Source organism: Salmo trutta, unplaced genomic scaffold (genome assembly GCF_901001165.1).
Source record: "Salmo trutta unplaced genomic scaffold, fSalTru1.1, whole genome shotgun sequence".
Taxonomy (NCBI): domain Eukaryota; kingdom Metazoa; phylum Chordata; class Actinopteri; order Salmoniformes; family Salmonidae; genus Salmo; species Salmo trutta.
Genome location: NW_021822911.1, coordinates 13674923 through 13699676, shown reverse-complemented (window position 1 = coordinate 13699676; position 24754 = coordinate 13674923). Strand labels below are relative to the sequence as shown.

At 40.7% G+C, this 24754-nt stretch overlaps 1 protein-coding gene across 1 annotated transcript; it reads left to right on the top strand.

Moving 5' to 3' along the window:
* Positions 1–2113: 2113 nt before the first annotated feature.
* Positions 2114–23173, top strand: LOC115186563 (zinc finger protein 84-like; the record flags this gene model as incomplete). Its single annotated transcript, XM_029746159.1, has 3 exons — positions 2114–2734; positions 10501–10506; positions 22376–23173. Coding segments are annotated over 3 exons (1425 nt in total), but the record flags the coding sequence as incomplete, so codon positions are not given.
* Between the last annotated feature and the right edge of the window lie 1581 nt (positions 23174–24754).

Below are 24754 nucleotides of genomic sequence, written 5' to 3'. Positions count from 1 at the left end.
TTGGCTAAACATTACACGCAGCTATTGTCAATGTACTCTCCTCACATAACCTAACTTTATGCATTCTCCGTAATGCCTCTGAAAATCGGACAGCGTGGTTAGATTTAGGAGATATATCTTTCAAATGGAGGAAAATAGTTGATTATTTGATTTTTTGAAATGATTACTCTTGCAGTTTTGAATTCCCCGCCATGGTCACATGACAATGAATCCCAATACCGGGATAAGATCGGGATAAGATCCTCAACAGGTTTTAACCGAACACTACCCGCCCGTCCAGCATCGCTACTCTGGACGTTTCTGACTTAGAATATGTGGACAACTATAAATACCTAGGTGTCTGGTTAGACTGCAAACTCTCCTTCCAGACTAATATTAAGCATTTCCAATCCAAAATTAAATCTAGAATCGGCTTCCTATTTCGCAACAAAGCCTCCTTCACTCACGCTGCCAAACATACCCTTGTAAAACTGACTATCCTACCGATCCTTGACTTCGGCGATTTCATTTTCAAAATGGCCTCCAACACTCCACTCAGCAAACTGGATGCAGTCTATCACAGTGCCACCTGTTTTGTCACCAAAGCCGCATATACCACCCACCACTGTGACCTGTATGCTCTCGTCGGCTGGCCCTCGCTACATATTCATTGCCAAACCCACTGGCTCCAGGTCATCTATAAGTCTTTGCTAGGCCGCCTTAACTCAGCTCACTGGTGACCATAGCAACACCCACCCATAGCACGCGCTCCAGGATGTATATCTCACTGGTCATCCCCAAAGCCAACAGCTACTTTGGCCACCTTTCCTTCCAGTTCTCTGCTGCCAATGACTGGAACGAATTGCAAAAATCGCTGAAGTTGGAGACTTATATCTCCCTCATTAACTTTAAGCATCAGCTATCTGAGCAGCTTACCGATTGCTGCAGCTGTACACAGCCCATCTGTAAATAGCCCATCCAACTGCCTACCTCATCCCCATGTTTTTATTTACTTTTCTTGCTCACACCAGTATTTCTAACTATGTGTTGTTGAGTGTCGCACTGCTTTGCTTTATCTTGGCCAGGTCGCATTTGTAAATGAGAACTTGTTCTCAACTGGCCACCTGGTTAAATAAAGGTGAATAATAGTCACATGTTCAACTATCATTTGCTGATCCAGGAAATCATTTTCTGAATGCCAGTCAAATGACAAACATCACGACATTTGTGAGGTTTGGGTACTACAGTAGGTCTATGTTATTGTTGGGTGAAGTTATGGGCCAATTTGGCAAACACTTAGTGTACAAACCCTCATTGTCAGGCTGATGGAAAAGCCAAAGAGCATTTTACTGTTTGAGGTGTTTTTTAAGTATAAAGCGGTTGATTTGCGATGATGACACAACCATTATATTAAACAGAACATTCAAACGAGCCTTATAATTATAATCCAAAGTAGTGTGAAATGAACTCATAAGCAACCTGGAAATGGAAGTTACTCCCCTGAGTTTCCCCCCATTCACATTCAGAATACATTGTGAAAAACTAAAATCTTTGCTCACCATTTTTGCTCCAGGCAGATATAGTACATCCATAACTTTCGGTTTCCTCATTAGCAGGGAGGAGTTTCTGCAATCAAATTGCCCTCGTGCCGCAATTTTAGCAAACACAGAAAGGGGCCTATATTGGAGACCAAAAGTCGTCTGGCACACTGCTTAGAGTTTCAACAACATGAATAACTTATTTCTAGCCTACAATCATCTATGTCACTACTAATGTGAAAAGAAGTCATTTTAAGACAATTGTCAAATAATTTTAACATTCATTACAGACGTCAATTGTTGTACAACATCATGGCTACGCTGTTGGCATCACCTTTTACAGTGGATTACCGCTGTTGTGGGCCTTTAATCATCTGTCTGACTTTGTTGTTCACACAGGAGAGATACTTACCTATCGTGGATCCTCTGGGGAGCCTCAACAACCTCGTGATGCTGAAGAGGCAGAGGAGAGTCTCTCCAGATCAGAACACCTCAATAAACACCTGCAGAGATCCACAGTGAAGAAATCTCACTGCTGCTCAGACTGTGGGAAGAGATTCACCTCCCCAGCAGGCATTAAAATTCATCAGAGAACGCACACAGGAGAGAAACCTTATATCTGTGGTCAATGTGGGAAGAGTTTTAGTCAATCTAGCTATCTGACAATGCACCAGAGAACGCACACAGGAGAGAAACCTTATAGCTGTGGTCAATGTGGGAGGAGTTTTACTCAGTCAGGCAGCCTGATATCACACCAGAGAACACACACAGGAGAGAAATCTTATAGCTGTGATCAATGTGGGAAGAGTTTTACTATGTCAAGCAACCTGATATCACACCAGAGAATACACACAGGAGAGAAACCTTATAGCTGTGGTCAATGTGGGAAGAGTTTTGCTGCATCTGGCTCTCTGACTCTACACCAAAGAATACACACAGGAGAGAAACCTTATAGCTGTGGTCAATGTGGGAAGAGTTTTACCACGTCAAGCAACCTGATATCACACCAGAGAATACACACAGGAGAGAAACCTTATAGCTGTGATCAATGTGGGAACAGTTTTACTCAGCTAAGCAACCTGATATCACACCAGAGAACACACACAGGAGAGAAACCTTATAGCTGTGTTCAATGTGGGATGAGTTTTGGTCGATCTGACCATCTGGTATCACACCAGAGAACACACACAGGAGAGAAACCTTATAGCCTTATAGCTGTGAACATTCTCCGATAAGACATCTGATCAAACACCAGAAAATACATGAAGGGGTTGTTACATGATATCAATGATATGTCACAATGTAGAATGTTTTAACATTGTAGTAGGAATATTTTAATAGTGTCACAATGTAGAACCCTAAACGTTTGCCCCCTGTTCTATTGATTTCAGCATGATATGGATATCAGCCTCATGGAAAAATACAAGCTCTGAATTGAAAGAGTACTATTTATGAGATTTAACAAAAAAGAGTTGTGTTATACGTTGGTGACGCACTTGAATCAAAATGCATCACTTCAAAATGTAGCGAGCTGTTTTCTACAAATTGTCCTCTAACCAGTGATGTACACATTATTCCCAGATTCCGTGTGGTTTTTGAGCTGTTAGTTTTAACAGGACGTGCAACCTCATCTCCCTCCTCTCGCACAAATGATTTTAGCATGATATCGAAGAGTTATGACATAAGTGTTGCGTTCCTTTGTTTAGCGACCCCTAAATTTAAATGCATCACTCCGAAATGTAGCTGACTGACTTCCGTAGGTTGTCCTCTAACCAGTGAGGTAAAATATATCTCCATTTCCATGTGTTTTTTGTTTTGTTGTGTTAGTTTGAAGAGCAGATTCAACCTGGGGCCTGTTGCACAAAAGTAGAATTAAGACATCCGGGATAAATGACTCAGCTGAGCTCAATGAAGCCAAAACGTGTGCGTCCAGGCTTAATTGGTTGCACAAAGACCAAGCCAGGATGAGCAGACACGGATTCATTAAGCCAGGTGAAACCAATCCTGGATAGGTGCGCGCTCACGGCTCACTCAAATAGACCCCGCCACAGATCACAGATTAACTGATTTACCATGGTAACTAGAGCCGCGTACTTTTCCCCGTCGGAAGCACAAATCCTCATGGAGGCATACGAGGAGGTAAAATATATAATTAAGAAGAAAGGCAACACCGCCACAGTGATAAAGCAAAGAGAAAAGGCGTGGCAAAGTATTGCAGACCGCCTGAATGCGTAAGTAGTGCACAATTACACAGTCACCGCTCCGCTGAAACATCACAATTACAATTCAAATATTTAATTCACATCTCCAAAAATGCAGTTGTACTGTAATTATGAAACGGTTAAATTTTTAATTGAAATGCACTGCAGATATGAGTGAAATTGTGTAAAGTAACTCCATCACACTGTATAAAGCTATGATAGATTTTTTTATATTTTTACTGAAAACAAGACAAAAATACCAAGTAATTTTTTGCAGTGTGACTCCATTAAATGTGTGTGTGTGTGTGTGTGTGTGTGTGTGTGTGTGTGTGTGTAGATTAAACATGAACGGGCCAAAACGGACATGGCAGCAGGTCAAAATCAAATACAAGAACATTCTGCAGAATGGTATGGTCCCTGACTAATATTTAACAAAGCACAAGCATATATTGTACCCAGAAGGTGCCTGCTCACACATTGTCTGTACTGTTTTAGCAGTGAAAAAGAATACCCACAGACAAGGCACGGGTGGTGGGTCACCAAAGGCTGACCTTACCCCAGCAGAGGACATGGCCTTGGAGCTAAATAAAGGCAGGCCCGTCTTAGAGGGGATCCCTGGGGGGAAAGAGACGAGCATAGGTTCCTCCCAAGATGCCACCCGCTTCATTCAAGGTATGTCCTTCCATCTCTACATGGGATACAACCACATTCATATTGAATCAATTTGGACTGTCTGACTTTGGTTTACCTATTGCCTTGCAGTGTCTGGCAGCACTGTGTTCCTGTTAGAGCCACCAGCACAAGCACCAGACGATGCTGATCCAGTGAGTACTCCATCAAAGGCATACTGTAGGCCTGGCATGTCTTGTCTACTAGCTTCAATATGAATCCGATTAAATGTGATAGGGTGAAGGCCCCAGTGCAGCAGCAACAGCACATGATGGAGACGATGATGAGGAGGAGACCATCTCTCTGGATTCCAGAAGGCATGAGGTATCATGTTAATTAAAACCTCTTACATCTAGGGGGCAGTAATTTCACGGCTGGATAAAAAACGTACCCGATTTAATCTGATTATTAGTCCTGCCCAGAAACTGGAATATGCATATAATTATTAGCTTTGGAGAGAAAACACTCCAAAGTTTCTGAAACTGTTTGAATGGTGTCTGTGAGTATAACAGAACTCCTATGGCAGGCAAAAACCTGAGATGCTTCTGTTCAGGAAGTACCCTGTCTGAACATTTCTTGCCCTTCTTTATTATCTCTGTCGTTTACAAAGGATCTCTGCTCTTACGTGACACTTCACACGTCTCCAATGAGGTCTCATAGCCCGGGAAAAACAGGAATGACGTAATTCAAAGCCCTGGCTGAAACAAAGGAGAGCAAAAGCTAAGTGGTCACTCAATGGACTAAGCCTTAGGCGCGTGACACGCCCCGCCCCCGGCTTTCGGTTTTTTCCTCAGTTTACAGACAGGCAGATTCCCGGTCGGAATATTATCGCTTCTCTACGAGATAAATTGCATAAATATTGGTTTTAAACAGCGGTTGACATGCTTCGAAGTACGGTAATGGAATATTTAGAAATTTTTTGTCATATTTTGCGTCATGCTCGTGGCCGAGATTTAGCGTTGGGATAAGTACCCTGTCTGACAAGGAGTCGTGCGTCTTGCATCTTTTTATTGAAAAGTAAGGATCTTAGCTGTAACGTGACAATTCCCAGGGCTCCAATAGGCTCTCAGAGCCCGCGAAATAACTGAAGGTTTACGAGGGAGCCTCAGGCTGAAACACATTATCGCCTTTTGTAAGCTCCGAGGACCTTTGAATGAGGCGCGTGCATGAGTCGCTTCTGAGGAGAAATTTTATTCGGCTGTTTAGGCTCAATGCATACTCCCGGTCGGAATATTATCACTAATCTACGAGTTAAATGGCATAAAAATTGGTTTTAAACAGCGGTTGACATGCTTCGAAGTACGGTAATGGAATATTTAGACATTTTTGACACGCCAATGCGCAGGACAGTGAAGAAGCATTCTGATAGTGTCTAGAACTCACGAACAAAACGTCGCTGTTTGGATATAACGATGGATTATTTGGGACCAAACCAACATTTGTTATTGAAGTAGAAGTCCTGGCAGTGTATTCTGATGAAGAACAAGCAAGGTAAGAACATTTTTCTTATAGGAAATGTGATTTTGGTGAAGGCTAAACTTGCAGGGTGTCTAAATAGCTAGCCCTGTAACGCCGGGCTATGTACTTAGATTATTGCAAAATGTGCTTCATCCGAAAAGCTATTTTAAAATCGGACATATCGAGTGCATAGAGGAGTTCTGTATCTATAATTCTTAAAATAATTGTTATGCTTTTTGTGAACGTTTATCGTGAGTAATTTAGTAAAATCACCGGAAGTGTTCGGTGGGAATGCTAGTTCTGAACGTCACATGCTAATGTAAAAAGCTGGTTTTTGATATAAATATGAACTTGATTGAACAGACATGCATGTATTGTATAACACAATGTCCTAGGTGTGTCATCTGATGAAGATCATCAAAGGTTAGTGCTGCATTTAGCTGTGGTTTGGGTTTATGTGACATGATATGCTAGCTTGAAAAATGGGTGTTTGATTATTTCTGGCTGGGTACTCTGCTGACATAATCTAATGTTTTGCTTTCGCTGTAAAGCCTTTTTGAAATCGGACAGTGTGGTTAGATAAAGGAGAGTCTTGTCTTTAAATAGCTGTAAAATAGTCATATGTTTGAAAAGTGGAAGTTTTCGGCTTTAGAGGAGTTTGTATTTCGCGCCCCGCCCATCATTGGATATTGGAGCAGACGTTCCGCTAGATGTAAGAGGTTTTAATGTTGTAAAAAAAAAATATATATTTTTTAACAAATTCACCTTTATCTAACCAGGTGGCCAGTTGAGAACAAGTTCTCATTTACATCTGCGACCTGGACAAGATAAAGCAAAGCAGTGTGACACAAACAACAGCTTGTTCTTTAACAAAGCTTTTGTAAACAGTGTTGTTGCATAACAATCAGGCAGTAGAACAACAATAATCATCACCCTCTTGACCAATCTTCCCTCCCCTTAACATTGGGTTGATTCAGAGCCTGTCAGTGTACCAGATGGACATTGGGTTGATTCAGACCCAGTCAGTGTACCAGGTGGACATTGGGTTTGATTCAGACCCTGCCAGTGTACCAGGTGGACATTGGGTTTGATTCAGACCCTGCCAGCATGGCCAGAAATGTATTCCAAGGTCAGTAACTTATAACCACAGAACCACCCCAGACCTTTCATGCATCACTAAAAACACCTAAGTATTAGATTTACTGCCATGGTCTAGTATGTCACTGCATCAGACACCAGTCACAATGCTGGCTGAGGTACGAGTAAAACATGACATATTATTTCCTAACCATTCACAATGCTGGCTGAGGTACGAGTAAAACATGACATATTATTTCCTAACCATTCACAATGCTGGCTGAGGTACGAGTAAAACATGAAATATTATTTCCTAATTGTAAAAAAATACCCACTCCTTAATCAACTAGTCTCCCACTGTTTAACCGGAATAACATGAGTTGTGTCCTTCAAACTGTTAGTCCATAATCATATTCAGCTACTTAGATGTTACGTATTGTCATGTTATGCTCACTATAAGAAGTCCTGAATGTATTGAAATGCCTGGAGGGGATGTGTTAATTCATAACCCGTCATTTATACCTGTTAATTCATAACCCGTCATTTATACCTGTTAATTCATAACCCGTCATTTATACCTGTTAATTCATAACCCGTCATTTATACCTGTTAATTCATAACCCGTCATGTATACCTGTTAATTCATAACCCGTCATGTATACCTGTTAATTCATAACCCGTCATGTATACCTGTTAATTCATAACCCGTCATGTATACCTGTTAGTTCATAACCCGTCATGTATACCTGTTAGTTCATAACCCGTCATGTATACCTGTTAGTTCATAACCCGTCATGTATACCTGTTAGTTCATAACCCGTCATGTATAGCTGTTAGTTCATAACCCGTCATTGATACCTGTTAATTCAGGGGCGGTTCAGGCAGGCTGGCACGCTCCCTAACCATACTCGGCAGGAACTAATGGGGATCCATAATAAACCCCAGGAAGAGTAGCTGCTACCTTGGCAGGAACTAATGGGGATCCATAATAAACCCCAGAAAGAGTAGCTGCTGCCTTGGCAGGAACTAATGGGGATCCATAATAAACCCCAGGAAGAGTAGCTGCTGCCTTGGCAGGAACTAATGGGGATCCATAAACAATACAAATACTTGTATCAATATATTTGTGTCTCTTTACTCTCGGATTCTAAAATGCTAATTAGCATCAAAGTAGATGACATGCAAGACTACAAATCCCTGCAAGATCCTGCATGTCATCTCTAGCCAACACCTTTCACAGAACAGTTCACAGAATTGTCCATTGAAATACATTTTGACACTTTAATCATTGCTACATTAAGGCCTGATTGGTGGAGTGCTGCAGAGATGGTTGTCCTTTTGGAAGGTTCTCCCATCTCCACAGAGGAACTCTGGAGCTCTGTCAGAGTGAACATCGGGTTCTTGTTCACCTCCCTGACCAAGGCCCTTCTCCCCCGATTTCTCAGTTTGGCCAGTCAGCCAGCTCTAGGAAGAGTCTTGGTGGTTCCAAACTTCCATTTCAGAATGATGGAGGCCAGTGTGTTCTTGGGGACCTTCAATGCTGCAGACATTTTTAGGTACCCTTCCCCAGATCTGTGCCTCGACACAATCCTGTCTCAGAGCTCTATGGACAATTCCTTTGACCTCGTGGCTTGGTTTTTGTTCTGACATGCAATGTGAACTGTTGGACCTTATATAGACAGGTGTGTGCCTTTCCAAATCATGTCTAATCAGTTGAATTTACCACAAGTGGACTCCAATCAAGTTGTAGAAACATCTCAAGGAAGGTCAATTGAGTCAGGATGCATCTGAGTTCAATTTCGAGTCTCATAGCAAAGGGTCTGAATACTTAAGTAAATACATTTGTAAAAATGTTTTAAAAAAATGATTTTGTTTTGTCATTATGGGTTATTGTGATGTCATTATGTGGTATTGTGTGTAGATTATTCAGTTATAAAATTATTCAATTTTAGAATAAGGCTGTAATGTAACTAAATGTGTAAAGTGAAGGGTTCTGAATACTTAATGAATGCACTGTATACCATTGGGAGAGTTTTCTACCCCTCGCAGTTTTGTACACAGTCACGTGATACATGGTATAGAAAAGTCCAATCTTAGGAGAGTACATGGGAGGCACTATACTGTGTGTCTGCAGGTGTCTATCTGGTCAAAACCACTGATACAGGAGCCCCTCCACCCTCTGGTGGGATGGATCATGTCTACAGAAAAACCTAGACTGAAATACTTAGATTTGTGTGTATTGGGTATATGTTGTGAAATTGTTAGATATTACTTGTTAGATATTACTGCACTGTCTGAGCTAGAAACAAGCATTTCACTACACCCACAATAACATCTGCTAAACATGTGTACGTGACCAATAAAATGTGATTTTGATTTGAAATAAACATCCTATTTATCAAAGGTGCTTTTGGCTGGAGTCAAAATAACTCCAAAGGATTTGAATTTGTTAAAAGTCCATATTGATATAGAAACACTAAACCATGATTTAGATTTATTAACAACTAGTTGTTTGACAAAGTCATGAAAAATCGGAAGAATTTAATGAACCACATTTTGGCTATGATAAAAGATATGCCTCTGGGGTCAAAATGATCCATGTCAGAAGTATGGTTCAATGCAAATATGTAGTGGGTGTAAAGTTTGTTTTAAGTTCTCACTCATTAAACACGAATCAATCAACACATGCTTCTCTTTGAACGACTAAATATAATATTAACCGTTTATGAAATAAATGAAAAATAAACGTTTGGTTCCTCAACTGCGTTTCCCACTCCAGTCAGCAGATGGCGATGTGCGTCTTTTAGGTTCAGGCGATGCTGCCAGTGTGACGTATAATCTAGTGGACGGGACGCTCCTTTTAATTATATATTTACGTTGTTTGTCAGCTAGCTGGTTTGCTAAGTTAGCTTAGAACTAGGCTAGTCGCTAATGCTAGCTAGCTAACATCTCCGACCATGAGTTCACTAAGCTACTCTCCTCCTGTTAAAGAAGAGGAGGTCTGCTGGACGGAGAAAGAAGCTCTTGTGAAAGAGGAGGAGGAGGAGGAAGAGAAGGATGTTACAATACAAAAACAAGTAGAGGGTGAGGCTGTTACCGTGAAAGAAGAAAAGAGGAGGAAACTGGATTTCTGGGCCTGATTTCCCAAACTCATATTAAGGCGTGCAATGATTCTAACGGTGAACTTAGCCATAAGATGGTTTTGGGAAACTGGCCCTTGAATAACACTAGTAAGTACTGTCTTAATAGCTAACTAGCTACAGTGCAGGCTAACTCAAATGAGCTGCTAAATCAGCTAGCCAGCCAACTTCAAATACTGTATAGATAACTAGCTAAATGAATGAAACATCACCATCTACCTAACTTCATATTAGCTAGCCATCTCGATGTATTTATCACTGTAAAAAACAAACTCCAAATGCATTTGTAGGTAGCTAGCTAGCAGCTATGGAGGAGGGTGAAAGGATAGCAGCCCCAACTGTCAGTGAGAGAGGAGGCTATTCTGGATAGGGCAGGTACTTTTCTGTAGTTCCTGTCCCTAGAAGTGAGGACGGAGATAATAGTAACATAATATTCAGTGTGGTGTAATTTGACTATAATGAAGTCTGTTTCTTGTGAGGTTGTCTGTCCTCAGATAAAGAGCTCTATGAAAGCCAGTCTACATATGAAGAGGTCCCAATGAAGAGCAGTGGTTCTCAGTCCTGGGGACTCAGAGGGGCACATTGTTGTTTTTGCCTTCACACTGCACAGCTGATTCAAATGATCAACTCATTATCAAGCTTCAAGTGGTATTTATGTGTTCATTTGTGATGCCATCCTTGATATGATCCTGTTATTGTCACATGCTACACATGTACATATGTGTGCCCAAGCATCTATCAATCCAATGTTATCATGATTTGTTATCAGGGATATTATACTTTAGTAATCCACAATGACCTGGTGATGTAAAAGTCTAATAATTACATTGTCTTCCATATTCCTACAGATACCTTGTAACTGGAGATTCCTTCAAAACGATTGCCTACAGTTACCCTGTAGGGCACTGCAAAGTTGGGTGACCAGGGTCATCTGGGACTGCCTCCTGGAGGAATTCAGGTGTGTGAAGGCTACCTGTGTCCTGTGTAACTTCATGAGGATGGACACGAGGACCAGGAGGGGATCTGCAGCTCGCTGCCGTGTCCTAGAGGAGAAGTCTGCTGCTCTGCAGGATGTTTCAAGGATGGGGTCCAACAACGCAGCAAGAGAGGCAATCCGTGTGCAGGAGATCTTCACCTCCTACTTCTTCAAAGAGGGTGCTGTTCCCTGGCAACACCATAGACTACAACCAAAAGCTCTTTTAAGAGCCATTCACATTGCAATAAGAGTATTCTTCCATTTACTGAGCTATGTCAACTACAGTTATTCAATTCCCAGTTTCTCTCCCTTTGATTTCTACTTCTCATGTGAGGGTGCTGTTTAGGTAAGGGTGTGATGTCTGTACAAAAACAAAACAGGCTATTTTAAATCACCCATATTGAAAAAATGTAAAACAATTAGACACCCTATAACCCACACCTACACACTCATGTATCAATCTGATTGATGGATTGTGTTGTGCAGTAAACAGGCTCAGGTGTATAACTGTGGCTCCTTCCACCTTCAAAGAATAGGCAAGAGGGCCAACCATGGAGAATAGTAAGACACTTCATTATTTCTATAACTACGCTGTATTGTTTGTCCTTGTGTGTCCGTTCATGTTTTTCAGCATAAAGTACTCTGCAGCCACTTAGTGTGGTGTGGACACCAGGTGAGGCCACACCACCTGAGAGGTCACATGGTCAGGTCAACAGGAAGTATTATTAAAGAGATGCTTTACATTGAAACACAGAGAGAGATGCAGTAGTCCCAGAGTTAATGATCCCAGGTTAGTTTATATTATACAGGAAGTATTATTAAAGAGATGCTTTACATTGAAACACAGAGAGCGATGCAGTAGTCCCAGAGTTAATGATCCCAGGTCAGTTTATATTATACAGGAAGTATTATTAAAGAGATGCTTTACATTGAAATACAGATAGAGATGCAGTAGTCCCAGAGTTAATGACCCAAGGTCAGTTTATATTATACAGGAAGTATTATTAAAGAGATGCTTTACATTGAAATACAGATAGAGATGCAGTAGTGCCAGAGTTAATGATCCCAGGTCAGTTTATATTATACAGGAAGTATTATTAAAGAGATGCTTTACATTGAAATACAGATAGAGATGCAGTAGTCCCAGAGTTAATGATCCAAGGTCAGTTTTTTATTTCACCTCCTGATTGATGACTAACAATGTTAGAATAAAAAATAAAAACACAAGGTTTAAACATGTTCTCACTCTCCACCTGTCTCTTGTCTGCAGGTATGTTTTGATGTGAGAGGATGCCAACCCCCAGTCCCATCATCGCCACCTCACCTGCTTTTAAGAAACTTTGTGCCGACGAGAGACACTATTATGTAATTGTGATGAACTGAGAGAATATTTATGTAGCACTGTGATTCATTAATTGTCTGCTGCCTTCCCTGCTCCTATGTGCTTACCTCTTTCCCTTTCTGTCTTTTACACCTCTCTCACCTCCTCCTCTTTCTTCCTCTGTTTTTATAATGCACAACAGATGTGCATTGAAGTACAGATTAAACTTGTATTTATAACACTTTGATAATGAGCTTTTCTATAAAGCGTTTCACATTCGCTACTGGTTGAAATGAAGTGTAATGTGATGAAATACTCCACCTATCCTGTGTTTATCAGATCAATACAGATGAAGGGCATTAGATGTTGAGATGAACCAGTGTTAGAGTATTTACATGATGCATAGGAAGTGTAGTGTTCTGTTTTTTAACATTATATTTCTGTATATATGAATTAACTAGTTAAATCCTGTTTCTAGTCTATTAGTTACAATGTGTAACCATTGATGTCCCAGGACCAAGATTGGTAAACACTGTTGAAGTGTATAATTGTAATCCATACATGCAGACACAGCGTCATTCAAAGACTGGAATTTGATACTCCTGGTATTGGATATGACTGAAGAATAATCTCAAAGACATTCATACCTAAACTGCACCTTTATTTGCCAAGGTAGAGTACATGATCAGTGAATATATTAAATGTACAGGCTACAATGTGGGGATCTCATGCATGGTAATAACTACATGTATATACGACTTGCATCCTTGGCACAACATGATATTATATTCTACTCAATCCATAGGCTTCATTAATGTCATTCAGGCTGTTTTGAAGTTGATACAACTGGCTATGATAGCTGAGGTTCATAGGTTCTGAACTAATATGTATACCAAACGTATGGGTCCATACACAGATCGGCTAGATAGCTAGCTACACATCCATAGTCATACAGGTATTTTAATCAGCCACTGGACAATAAGCAAGAACATAGCTAGCTACGTTATTTCATCTATCTGCATGGCAAATATCAGCAAGGCAAGCTTGCAAAATTGTACATTCAATTTGCAGTGAATTCTTCAGCTAGCTAGATTCTATACATTCACTGTTTCACAAAACGACCACCTGGTTTGCTGGTTCTTTCAGGAGTCCCTAAAACAACCAGAATGACAATTTCATACTCATGTCACAACACCCATAAATCTAGTCAGCTAGCTGGCTAATGTTAGCTAGTCAGCTAGCTGGCTAAAGTTAGCTAGTCAGCTAGTTGGTTAATGTTAGCTAGTCAGCTAGCTGGCTAATGTTAGCTAGTCGATTAGTTGGCTAAAGTTAGCTAGTCAGCTAGCTGGCTAATGTTAGCTAGTCAGCTAGCTGGCTAATGTTAGCTAGTCGGCTAGCTGGCTAAAGTTAGCTAGTCAGCTAGCTGGCTAATGTTAGCTAGTCGGCTAGCTGGCTAATGTTAGCTAGTCGGCTAGCTGGCTAATGTTAGCTAGTCAGCTAGCTGGCTAATGTTAGCTAGTCGGCTAGCTGGCTAAAGTTAGCTAGTCAGCAAGCTGGCTAATGTTAGCTAGTCAGCTAGCTGGTTAATGTTAGCTAGTCAGCTAGCTGGATAATGTTAGCTAGTCAGCTAGTTGGTTAATGTCAGCTAGTCAGCTAGCTGGATAATGTTAGCAAGTCAGTTAGCTGGCTAATGTTAGCTAGTCAGCTAGTTGGTTAAAGTTAGCTAGTCAGCTAGTTGGTTAATGTTAGCTAGTCAGCTAGTTGGCTAATGTTAGCTAGTCAGCTAGCTGGCTAATGTTAGCTAGTCAGCTAGCTTGCTAAATCGCGATTTTCGTAAATGAACTTTACGATATAAAATGCATAATCGTTTGTCTCTACATTAACTAACATTCCTGTCAACTGTACATGTTTCTGCATGATTCGTTATGACGCTATAATCCCTTACATTTGCTTCCATCCTAGTATTTCTGTCGGCCATCTTTGATCCAGTTCAGTTCTGTGTAGGGGTACCCCTCTCTCCTAGTATTTCTGTCGGCCATCTTTGATCCAGTTCAGTTCTGTGTAGGGGTACTCCTCTCTCCTAGTATTTCTGTCCTCCATCTTTGATCCAGTTCAGTTCTGTGTAGGGGTACCCCTCTCTCCTAGTATTTCTGTCCGCCATCTTTGATCCAGTTCAGTTCTGTGTAGGGGTACCCCTCTCTCCTAGTATTTCTGTCCTCCATCTTTGATCCAGTTCAGTTCTGTGTAGGGGTACCCCTCTCTCCTAGTGTTTCTGTCCGCCATCTTTGTACCAGTTCAGTTCTGTGTAGGGGTACCCCTCTCTCCTAGTATTTCTGTCCGCCAACTTTAATCCAGATCAGTTCTGTGTAGGGGTACCCCTCTCTCCTAGTATTTCTGTCCTCCATCTTTGATCCAGTTCAGTTCTGTGTAGGGGTACCCCTCTCTCCTAGTATTTCTGTATTTCTGTCCGCCATCTTTGATCCATTTCAGTTCTGTGTAGGGGTACCCCTCTCTCCTAGTATTTCTGTCCGCCATCTTTGATCCAGATCAGTTCTGTGTAGGGGTACCACTCTCTCCTAGTATTTCTGTATTTCTGTCCGCCATCTTTGATCCAGATCAGTTCTGTGTAGGGGTACCCCTCTCTCCTAGTATTTCTGTCTGCCATCTTTGATCCAGATCAGTTCTGTGTAGGGGTACCCCTCTCTCCTAGTATTTCTGTCCGCCATCTTTGATCCAGTTCAGTTCTGTGTAGGGGTACCCCTCTCTCCTAGTATTTCTGTCCGCCATCTTTGATCCAGTTCAGTTCTGTGTAGGGGTACCCCTCTCTCCTAGTATTTCTGTCCGCCATCTTTGATCCAGATCAGTTCTGTGTAGGGGTACCCCTCTCTCCTAGTATTTCTGTCCGCCATCTTTGATCCAGTTCAGTTCTGTGTAGGGGTACCCCTCTCTCCTAGTATTTCTGTCCGCCATCTTTGCTGAAGAAAGTCTAACAGTCACTAGTGCAGCAGCAGCCTCCCCCGGTCCTAGTGCCGCCCGTAAGAAGTTTAAGATGCGATGGAACGGTTGATGAAAAAAATAAATCACAGAAAATATATATTGACTGATATTGATTTATTTAGGGGGGGGGGCTAATGAATATTTTAGTACCAGCGATGTCCCTTATTCCTACCCTTTAACTTTTTGTCTGACATAAACATTTTACTCAACTACGTTACCCACTCCAGTCAGCAGATGGCGGTGTGGGAATTTACGGCAATGCTGTTGGTGTGACGTATAATCTAGTGGACGGAACGCTTCTTTCAACAGCAGCAACAGTTAGTCAGACAACACGGAAGCTTGCTAGACAAAATAGCCGAAACAATAAAGCTCTTTAGACGTTTTCGAGTATATTAGCAACTGTGTTTTAAAACCATTTCTGTCGTCCAGTTAGTTATCAGATTTAATTTCATATTTACGGTGTTGTTGTTACTAGTCAGCTAGCATTAGCATAGCTAACATCCCTGACCATGAGTTCACTAAGCTACTCTCCTGCTAAAGAAGATGAGGATATCACAGTAAAACAAGAAGTAGAGGGTGAGGCCGTTACTGTGAAAGAAGAGGAAGACGCGTTCAGAGTGAAAGAGGAGGAGGATGCAGTTTTTGGAGTGAAAAGGGAGGAGAGGGAGATGACTGTTACATCGAGAAAGGAGGAGGAGGAGGAAGAAGAGGAGGAAACTGGATATCTGGGCCCGATTTCCCAAACACATCTTAAGACATCCAATGGTTCTAACGGTGAACTTAGACATAAGACCTGTTCCCTGATTAACACTAGTAAGTACTGTCTTAAATACAGAGGCACAAACTCTGCAGTTGTTGAACTGATGTTTGGTGTTAAATCGGAAATCTGAAATTGCTACATCCATATTGTGACTTTTAAATTAATAATTTATAACCATTGATTCTTGAAGAATATAACACATGTCTCATGAGCTTAGTTCAACTGTTTACCCCATCAGAACCCCAAATAAGCTTTTTTTTTACTCCAATGTTTAGAAATGTAAACCAACACTGTATAGCCTCAACATGGTTAAAACTATAATGTTGATATCATGGATGGTCAGTCCTTGCATCCATAGGTCTGTCTATGAATTTTGAAAGTAGTTACATTTCTCCAGCCCCATAATCATCTTATAACCAAAACAGTGGTGGAATGACTGCTTTGTTATTGTATGAACTGCAGATTGGTTTGTTGTGTGGGTTTTTTAAACAGCAACAAAATGGCTGCCCAGAGGCTTGGTTTGGTAACCAGCTGAGGGATGGGGGAAGGAGGAGTGTAACCACTCTCAAATTTATAGAGAAAGCTATTGTAGCAACCGTAACCCAACACCTACCGACCTCTTCAAGAAGTTCAGACATCTTGGTGTAACAGTTATAAGGTGTTGACTTGACAGTCGCTGGACCCAGGTTTGAGTTCAGCTCAGGGCTACCCCATGAATTCACTACACTATGAATACAAGGACTGGCCATCCATGATGTCATAATGATAGTTTAACCAGGTTACTAGGCTATATAGTATATTCTAGAATTCATCCATGAGGTCATAATGATAGTTTAACCAGGTTTCTAGGATATATAGTATATTCTAGAATTCATCCATGAGGTCATAATGATAGTTTAACCAGGTTTCTAGGCTATATAGTATATTCTAGAATTCATCCATGATGTCATAATGATAGTTTAACCAGGTTTCTAGGCTATATAGTATATTCTAGAATTCATCCATGATGTCATAATGATAGTTTAACCAGGTTTCTAGGCTATATAGTATATTCTAGAATTCATCCATGATGTCATAATGATAGTTTAACCAGGTTTCTAGTATATTCTAGAATTCATCCATGATGTCATAATGATAGTTTAACCAGGTTTCTAGGCTATATAGTATATTCTAGAATTCATCCATGATGTCATAATGATAGTTTAACCAGGTTTCTAGGCTATATAGTATATTCTATAACTGCCAGTGTAGATTTCCTGTGGAGGCAAATTGTTAGAGCTGTTGATAAGTCATTGTATAATATTCAGCCAATGTTTTTTCATGCCATTACATTAAAGGCAAGACATACCTAGATTTAATTACATTCATGAATTGGTTTGAAACCTTTGTTTTAAACCCTTCTCAAAGTTGGTGCCTTGACGGATTTGTAAAAAATGGTTTGTCATGAAACACTATTTTTTATTTTTATTTAAACGTAACCTTTATTGAACTAGGCAAGTCAGTTAAGAACAAATTCTTATTTACAATGACTGACGACGCTGGGCCAGTTGTGCGCCGCCCTGTGGGACTCTCAATCACGGCCGGTTTTGATACAGCCTGAATTTGAACCAGGGTGTCTGTAGTGACGCCTCAAGCACTGAGATGCAGACCGCTGCGCCACTCGGGAGCCCCAACATCATGTTCTAGTGCTGTCCCCAACTAAAATACATCTTGGTCAACCAAGAGTCATCTGTTCTTTCTACCATTCGCCCCATGTGTTTCTATAAAATCAACTATATGTACTGAACTTGTCTGATGCTTTAAGCACGCTGTTTGATTAAATAAATAAGACACACAAATGACGAGGGAGCCAGTCGTCACTATAACCTGACCAGAGGGAGGGAGCCAGTCGTCAACGTAACCTGACCTAGAGGGAGCCAGTCGTCAACATGACCTGACCAAGAGGGAGCCAGTCGTCAACATGACCTGACCAGAGGGAGCCAGTCGTCAACATGACCTGACCTAGAGGGAGCCAGTCGTCAACATGACCTGACCTAGAGGGAGCCAGTCATCAACATGACCTGACCTAGAGGGAGCCAGTCGTCAACATGACCTGACCTAGAGGGAGCCAGTCGTCAACATGACCTGACCTAGAGGGAGCCAGTCGTCAACATGACCTGACCTAGAGGGAGCCAGTCGTCAACATGACCTGACCTAGAGGGAGCCAGTCGTCAACATGACCTGACCTAGAGGGAGCCAGTCGTCAACATGACCTGACCTAGAGGGAGCCAGTCGTCAGTCGTCAACATGACCTGACCTGCATTCTGCAGGCAGAAAATATTGTGATAAAAATAAATATCCTAGAAATCACTTTGGCTGCACATGGCCTGTCTACAACAAACCTGAAACATTATATCAACTATCAACTGGGTCAGTGAAACTCGGATAGCAAGCTTGCAACATTGTATAAAATATTCTACACCCTCAGTTTCCTGCTCCAGTGAGTTCTGGACAGACACAGCTGTAGGCTATTTGTGCAAAGGATAAGAAGTAATCAGGTATTTTATGACATTTCCACAGGATCAGAGAATTACATGTTTCCCTTTTTATGCTGAGTGGTTATCGAAAGGACGAGAGCTGGAAATATTTTACTAAAATACTTTGAGGAACTATTGTCATCGGCAAATGATTTTGATTAGACTTTGTTTACGTGTTGTTTGAAAATGAAGACAAAATTACTTTGAGAAGCTCCACAATTCATTAGTGGTGGTGCGTTAAGACAATCAGAAATACTACCAGACATCCCCAAATGGGCACATTTATAGGCCTACATTTGCACACAGGCCAGGTAGACTAGTCCTACTTCTATATGTGTAACCAGGTAGACTAGTCCTACTTCTATATGCTTAATTAGGTGTGTGTCTTTACTCAACATTGACAGGAGTGTTTCAAACAAAAGACAATTAATAAATTGACAACAATCTTGCGGGGTCAGGTCTGGGTGTTCTGCCAGGGGCCGTTTCATTTAGTATCCGTTTAGGTCAGTTGGGGAATGATTGTATTTTCCCATAGTATGTTGTACCGAAGTTGACCGACTGAAAGGGAGTGTAACTTTATGACTATAATTACTGTTCCCTGAAGGAAAATAAATAAATCCTAAATCATTTCAGTTTGCTAAATCCAGTGGTTCTAACCAAGAGTCACCCAAATGGTCATTAATGCGGTTCTTCAATAATTACACATAATACTTAATACTGTAGATGTTTAGTTACAGTCACATGTTCAACTATCATCAGCTGATCCAGGAAATCATTTTCTGAATGACAAACATCACGATATGCAACAACAATCAAAGTGCTTCTTCATTCATTACTCTGGTAAAGACAGTTATGCCGTGCTCCACGTTGGATCCAACATCCCTAACAAATTGATGTTTATAATGTGTTATTGTCTGCTTGATTTACAGTAGGGTCTCGTTAGTCTGTTTGGAAACAGAGAGACTTATCTCATAATGTGTAGAGAACTGTTCCTTGATGGATAGGCTATTGTACAACACACAGAGCTTTTTCCTTTATTCAGGACATTTAGAATGACAACACATCACAGAGTAGCCTAGTGGGATTATTCACAAAATTATCTGGTGATCAGGTTATGAAATGTCATAACAAAGACATTTTAGTTTCCATGTTTCACCTGAAATATTAAATGATTTATAGTCCTACGTCTGTGTTGTTGTTAGATGAAGTTATGGGTCCTACAGTAGGTCTGTTATTGTTAGGTGAAGTTATGGGTCCTACAGTAGGTCTATGTTGTTGTTAGATAAAGTTATGGGTCCTACAGTAGGTCTATGTTATTGTTAGGTGAAGTTATGGGTCCTACAGTAGGTCTGTGTTGTTGTTAGGTGAAGTTATGGGTCCTACAGTAGGTATATGTTGTTGTTAGATAAAGTTATGGGTCCTACAGTAGGTCTATGTTATTGTTAGGTGAAGTTATGGGTCCTACAGTAGGTCTATGTTATTGTTAGGTGAAGTTATGGGTCCTACAGTAGGTCTGTGTTGTTGTTAGGTGAAGTTATGGGTCCTACAGTAGGTCTATGTTGTTAGGTGAAGTTATGGGTCCTACAGTAGGTATATGTTGTTAGGTGAAGTTATGGGTCCTACAGTAGGTCTGTGTTATTGTTAGGTGAAGTTATGGGTCCTACAGTAGGTCTATGTTGTTGTTAGATAAAGTTATGGGTCCTACAGTAGGTCTATGTTATTGTTAGGTGAAGTTATGGGTCCTACAGTAGGTCTGTGTTGTTGTTAGGTGAAGTTATGGGTCCTACAGTAGGTATATGTTGTTGTTAGATAAAGTTATGGGTCCTACAGTAGGTCTATGTTATTGTTAGGTGAGGTTATGGGTCCTACAGTAGGTCTATGTTATTGTTAGGTGACGTTATGGGTCCTACAGTAGGTCTGTGTTGTTGTTGTTAGGTGAAGTTATGGGTCCTACAGTAGGTCTATGTTGTTAGGTGAAGTTATGGGTCCTACAGTAGGTCTGTGTTATTGTTAGGTGAAGTTATGGGTCCTACAGTAGGTCTGTGTTGTTAGGTGAAGTTATGGGTCCTACAGTAGGTCTATGTTGTTGTTAGGTGAAGTTATGGGTCCTACAGTAGGTCTATGTTGTTATTAGGGGAAGTTATGGGTCCTACAGTAGGTCTATGTTGTTGTTAGGTGAAGTTATGGGTCCTACAGTAGGTCTATGTTATTGTTAGGTGAAGTTATGGGTCCTACAGTAGGTCTGTGTTGTTGTTAGGTGAAGTGATGGGTCCTACAGTAGGTATATGTTGTTGTTAGGTGAAGTTATGGGTCCTACAGTAGGTCTATGTTGTTGTCAGGTGAAGTTATGGGTCCTACAGTAGGTCTATGTTGTTGTTAGGTGAAGTTATGGGTCCTACAGTAGGTCTATGTTGTTGTCAGGTGAAGTTATGGGTCCTACAGTAGGTCTATGTTCTTGTCAGGTGAAGTTATGGGTCCTACAGTAGGTCTATGTTCTTGTCAGGTGAAGTTATGGGTCCTACAGTAGGTCTGTGTTGTTGTTAGGTGAAGTTATGGGCCAATTTGGCATACACTTGGTGTACAAACCCTCATTGTCAGGCTGATGTTAAAGCTAGCCAAAGAGCATTTTATTGGTTGAGGTGTTTTTTAAGTATAAAGCAGTTGATTTGCGACAATAACACAAACATATTAAGCAGGTGATTCAAGCGAGCAATACAATTATAATCCAAAGTAGTGTGAAATGAAGTCATAGGCAACCTGGAAATGGAGGCTATTTTTGCTGTCAGCCTATGAGAACTCCCCTGAGTTTTCCCCACGGTGGTGAATTAGTGAATAGACACAGAGCTTAATGTGAGTTTCCTTGAGTAGCACTCCTGATCTTGCGCTGTAATATTCAGAATACATTGTGAAAAGCTAAAATCTTTGCTCACCATTTTTGCTCCATGCAGATATACTACATCTATAACTAGTGGTTTCCTCATTAGCAGATATACTACATCCATAACTAGTGGTTTCCTCATTACCAGATATACTACATCCATAACTAGTGGTTTCCTCATTACCAGATATACTACATCCATAACTAGTGGTTTCCTCATTACCAGATATACTACATCCATAACTTGTGGTTTCCTCATTACCAGATATACTACATCCATAACTAGTGGTTTCCTCATTACCAGATATACTACATCCATAACTAGTGGTTTCCTCATTACCAGATATACTACATCCATAACTAGTGGTTTCCTCATTAGCAGATATACTACATCCATAACTAGTGGTTTCCTCATTACCAGATACACTACATCCATAACTAGTGGTTTCCTCATTAGCAGGGAGGAGTTTCTGCAACCAAATCGCCCTCGTGCCGCAATTTTAGCAAACACAGAAAGGGGCCAATATTGGAGACCAAAAGTCGTCTGCCACACTGCTTAGGATTTCAACAACTTTAACTTATTTCTAGCCTGCAATCATCGATGTTACTAATAATGTGAAAACAAGACAAAATATGACTATTGTTGGTCATTTTAAGACAATTGTCAAATAATTTTAACATTCATTAGACGTCAATTGTTGTACAACATCATGGCTACGCTGTTGGCATCCCCTTTTACAGTGGATTTCCGCTGTTGTGGGCCTTTAACCATCTGTCTGACTTTGTTGTTCACACAGGAGAGATATGGGACTACCGTAGATCCTCTGGGGAGCCTCAACAACCTTGTGATGCTGACAAGGCAGAGAAGAGTCTCTCCAGATCAGAACACCTCAAGAAACACCTGCAGAGACCCACAGGGAAGATAACTCACTGCTGCTCTGACTGTGGGAAGAGATTCACCTCATCAGGCATTAAAATTCATCAGAGAACACACACAGGAGAGAAACCTTATACCTGTGGTCAATGTGGGAAGAGTTTTGTACAATCTAGCTATCTGAAGATACACCAGAGAATACACACAGGAGAGAAACCTTTTGGCTGTGATCAATGTGGGAAGAGTTTTGTTCAATATAGCCATCTGAAGACACACCAGAGAACACACACAGGAGAGAAACCTTTTAGCTGTGATCAATGTGGGAAGAGTTTTGGTCATTCAACCAGCCTGATATCACACCAGAGAATACACACAGGAGAGAAACCATATAGCTGTGATCAATGTGGGAAGAGTTTTACTCGGCTAAGCAGCCTGATATCACACCAGAGAACACACACAGGTGAGAAACCTTATAGCTGTACTCAATGTGGGAAGAGATTTACTCAGCTAGGCATCCTGATATCACACCAGAGAACACACACAGGAGAGAAACCGTATAGCTGTGATGAATGTGGGAAGAGTTTTACTGCATTTAGAAATCTGACTCTACACCAGAGAATACATACAGGAGAGAAACCTTTTAGCTGTACTCAATGTGGGAAGAGTTTTACTCAGCTAAGCAACCTGATATCACACCAGAGAACACACACAGGAGAGAAACCCTATAGCTGTGATCAATGTGGGAAGAGTTTTGTTCAATCTAGCCAGCTGAAGATACACCTGAGAACACACAGGAGAGAGACCTTTTTGCTGTACTCAATGTGGGAAGAGTTATGTTCAATCTGGTGATCTGACAGTACACCAGAGAACACACACAGGAGAGAAACCTTATAGCTGTGTTCAATGTGGGAAGAATTTTGTTACATCTAGCCTTCTTACAGTACACCAGAGAATACACACAGAATAGAAATCGTATAGCTCTAATCGATGTGGGAAGAGTTTTACTCAGTCAAACAGCCTGGTACAACACCAGAGAACACACACAGGAGAGAAACCTCTTAGCTGTGACCAGAGAGAGAATCATATAAAAGAGCTCAGATCAAATATCAGAAAATACATGAAGGAGTTGTTTCATGATATCAATGAATTAATGTCAAAATGTAGAATGTTTTAACATTGTAGTTGGAGTATTTTAATAATGTCACAATGTAGAAGCCAAAATGTTTGCCTCTTTATCAATTGATTTCAAAATGATATGGATATTAGCATCAGGGGAAAAACCCAGGCTCTGAATTGAAAGTTGTGTTGAGTTGTGTTACACTTAATAACACGTTGGCTATTTATGAGATTTAACAAAAAGAGCTGTGTTACACCATGTTGGTGACCCACTTGAATCAAAATGTATCTGGCTGTTTTCTACAAGTTGTCCTCTTACCAGGGATGTACACATTATTCCCAGATTCCGTGTGGTTTTTGAGCTGTTAGTTTTAATAGGATGTGCAACCTCATCTCCCTCCTGTCACACAAATGATTTTAGCGATGAGTGATGACAAATAAGTGTTGCGTTCCTTTGTTTAGGGACCCCTACATTTAAAGAGTTGTGTAATATATAATAAATATATCTCCCATTTCCATGTGTTTTTTAGTTGTGTTAGTTTCAACATCACATACAACCTGATTTCCCCCCTTATTGATATCAGTGATTTATTGCTACTTGTCAAAACAACAGCGTTTTTGGTGCTTGTGCTTAAAAAGTAATATGATTAATGTGGCAGATGTTTGTGTATATAGCACATGTTATGTTTAGGTTTTCAATTTATCACAAACTGTTTCTGCATATTGGTTATTGATTTGTACATGTTAAAACTGTGTTTTGACATTGGGGCTATCCCACCTAGAAAAATGTAATTGAAAATACTTTGAAAAAAGGACTATGCAACCAACTGACAATTTTTGGTACAATTATATTGACATTGTTGCCCTGCTATTAGAATATCAGGGTTCATTCTCAGATGTGTCAAACCAAATGTACTAGAGCATGACATTGGGGACTGGGCCCCGATCCAACAACATGCCTATCTAGTGAACCCTGAAAAGAGAGAGAAGCTCTGCAGTGAGGTGGAAAGTTACTACGGATATTGCAGGAGTTTCCTCTTGAAATCAGACATGTCCGTGGTAAGGACAACTTGGTTTCTGATTGTGTTTTCCTTTTTTGGACGACTTGGTTCCTGATTGGGGTGATGAGAGTTCTAGAAGCTAGTGAGTTTAAAAAAAAATAAGGTTGTAGAAAAATATATATTTAGAAATATGTTTTTTCCTGTTTTTAATTGTTGACAGTCAGTAGACATCATGTTTATATTGTAGGAGGTG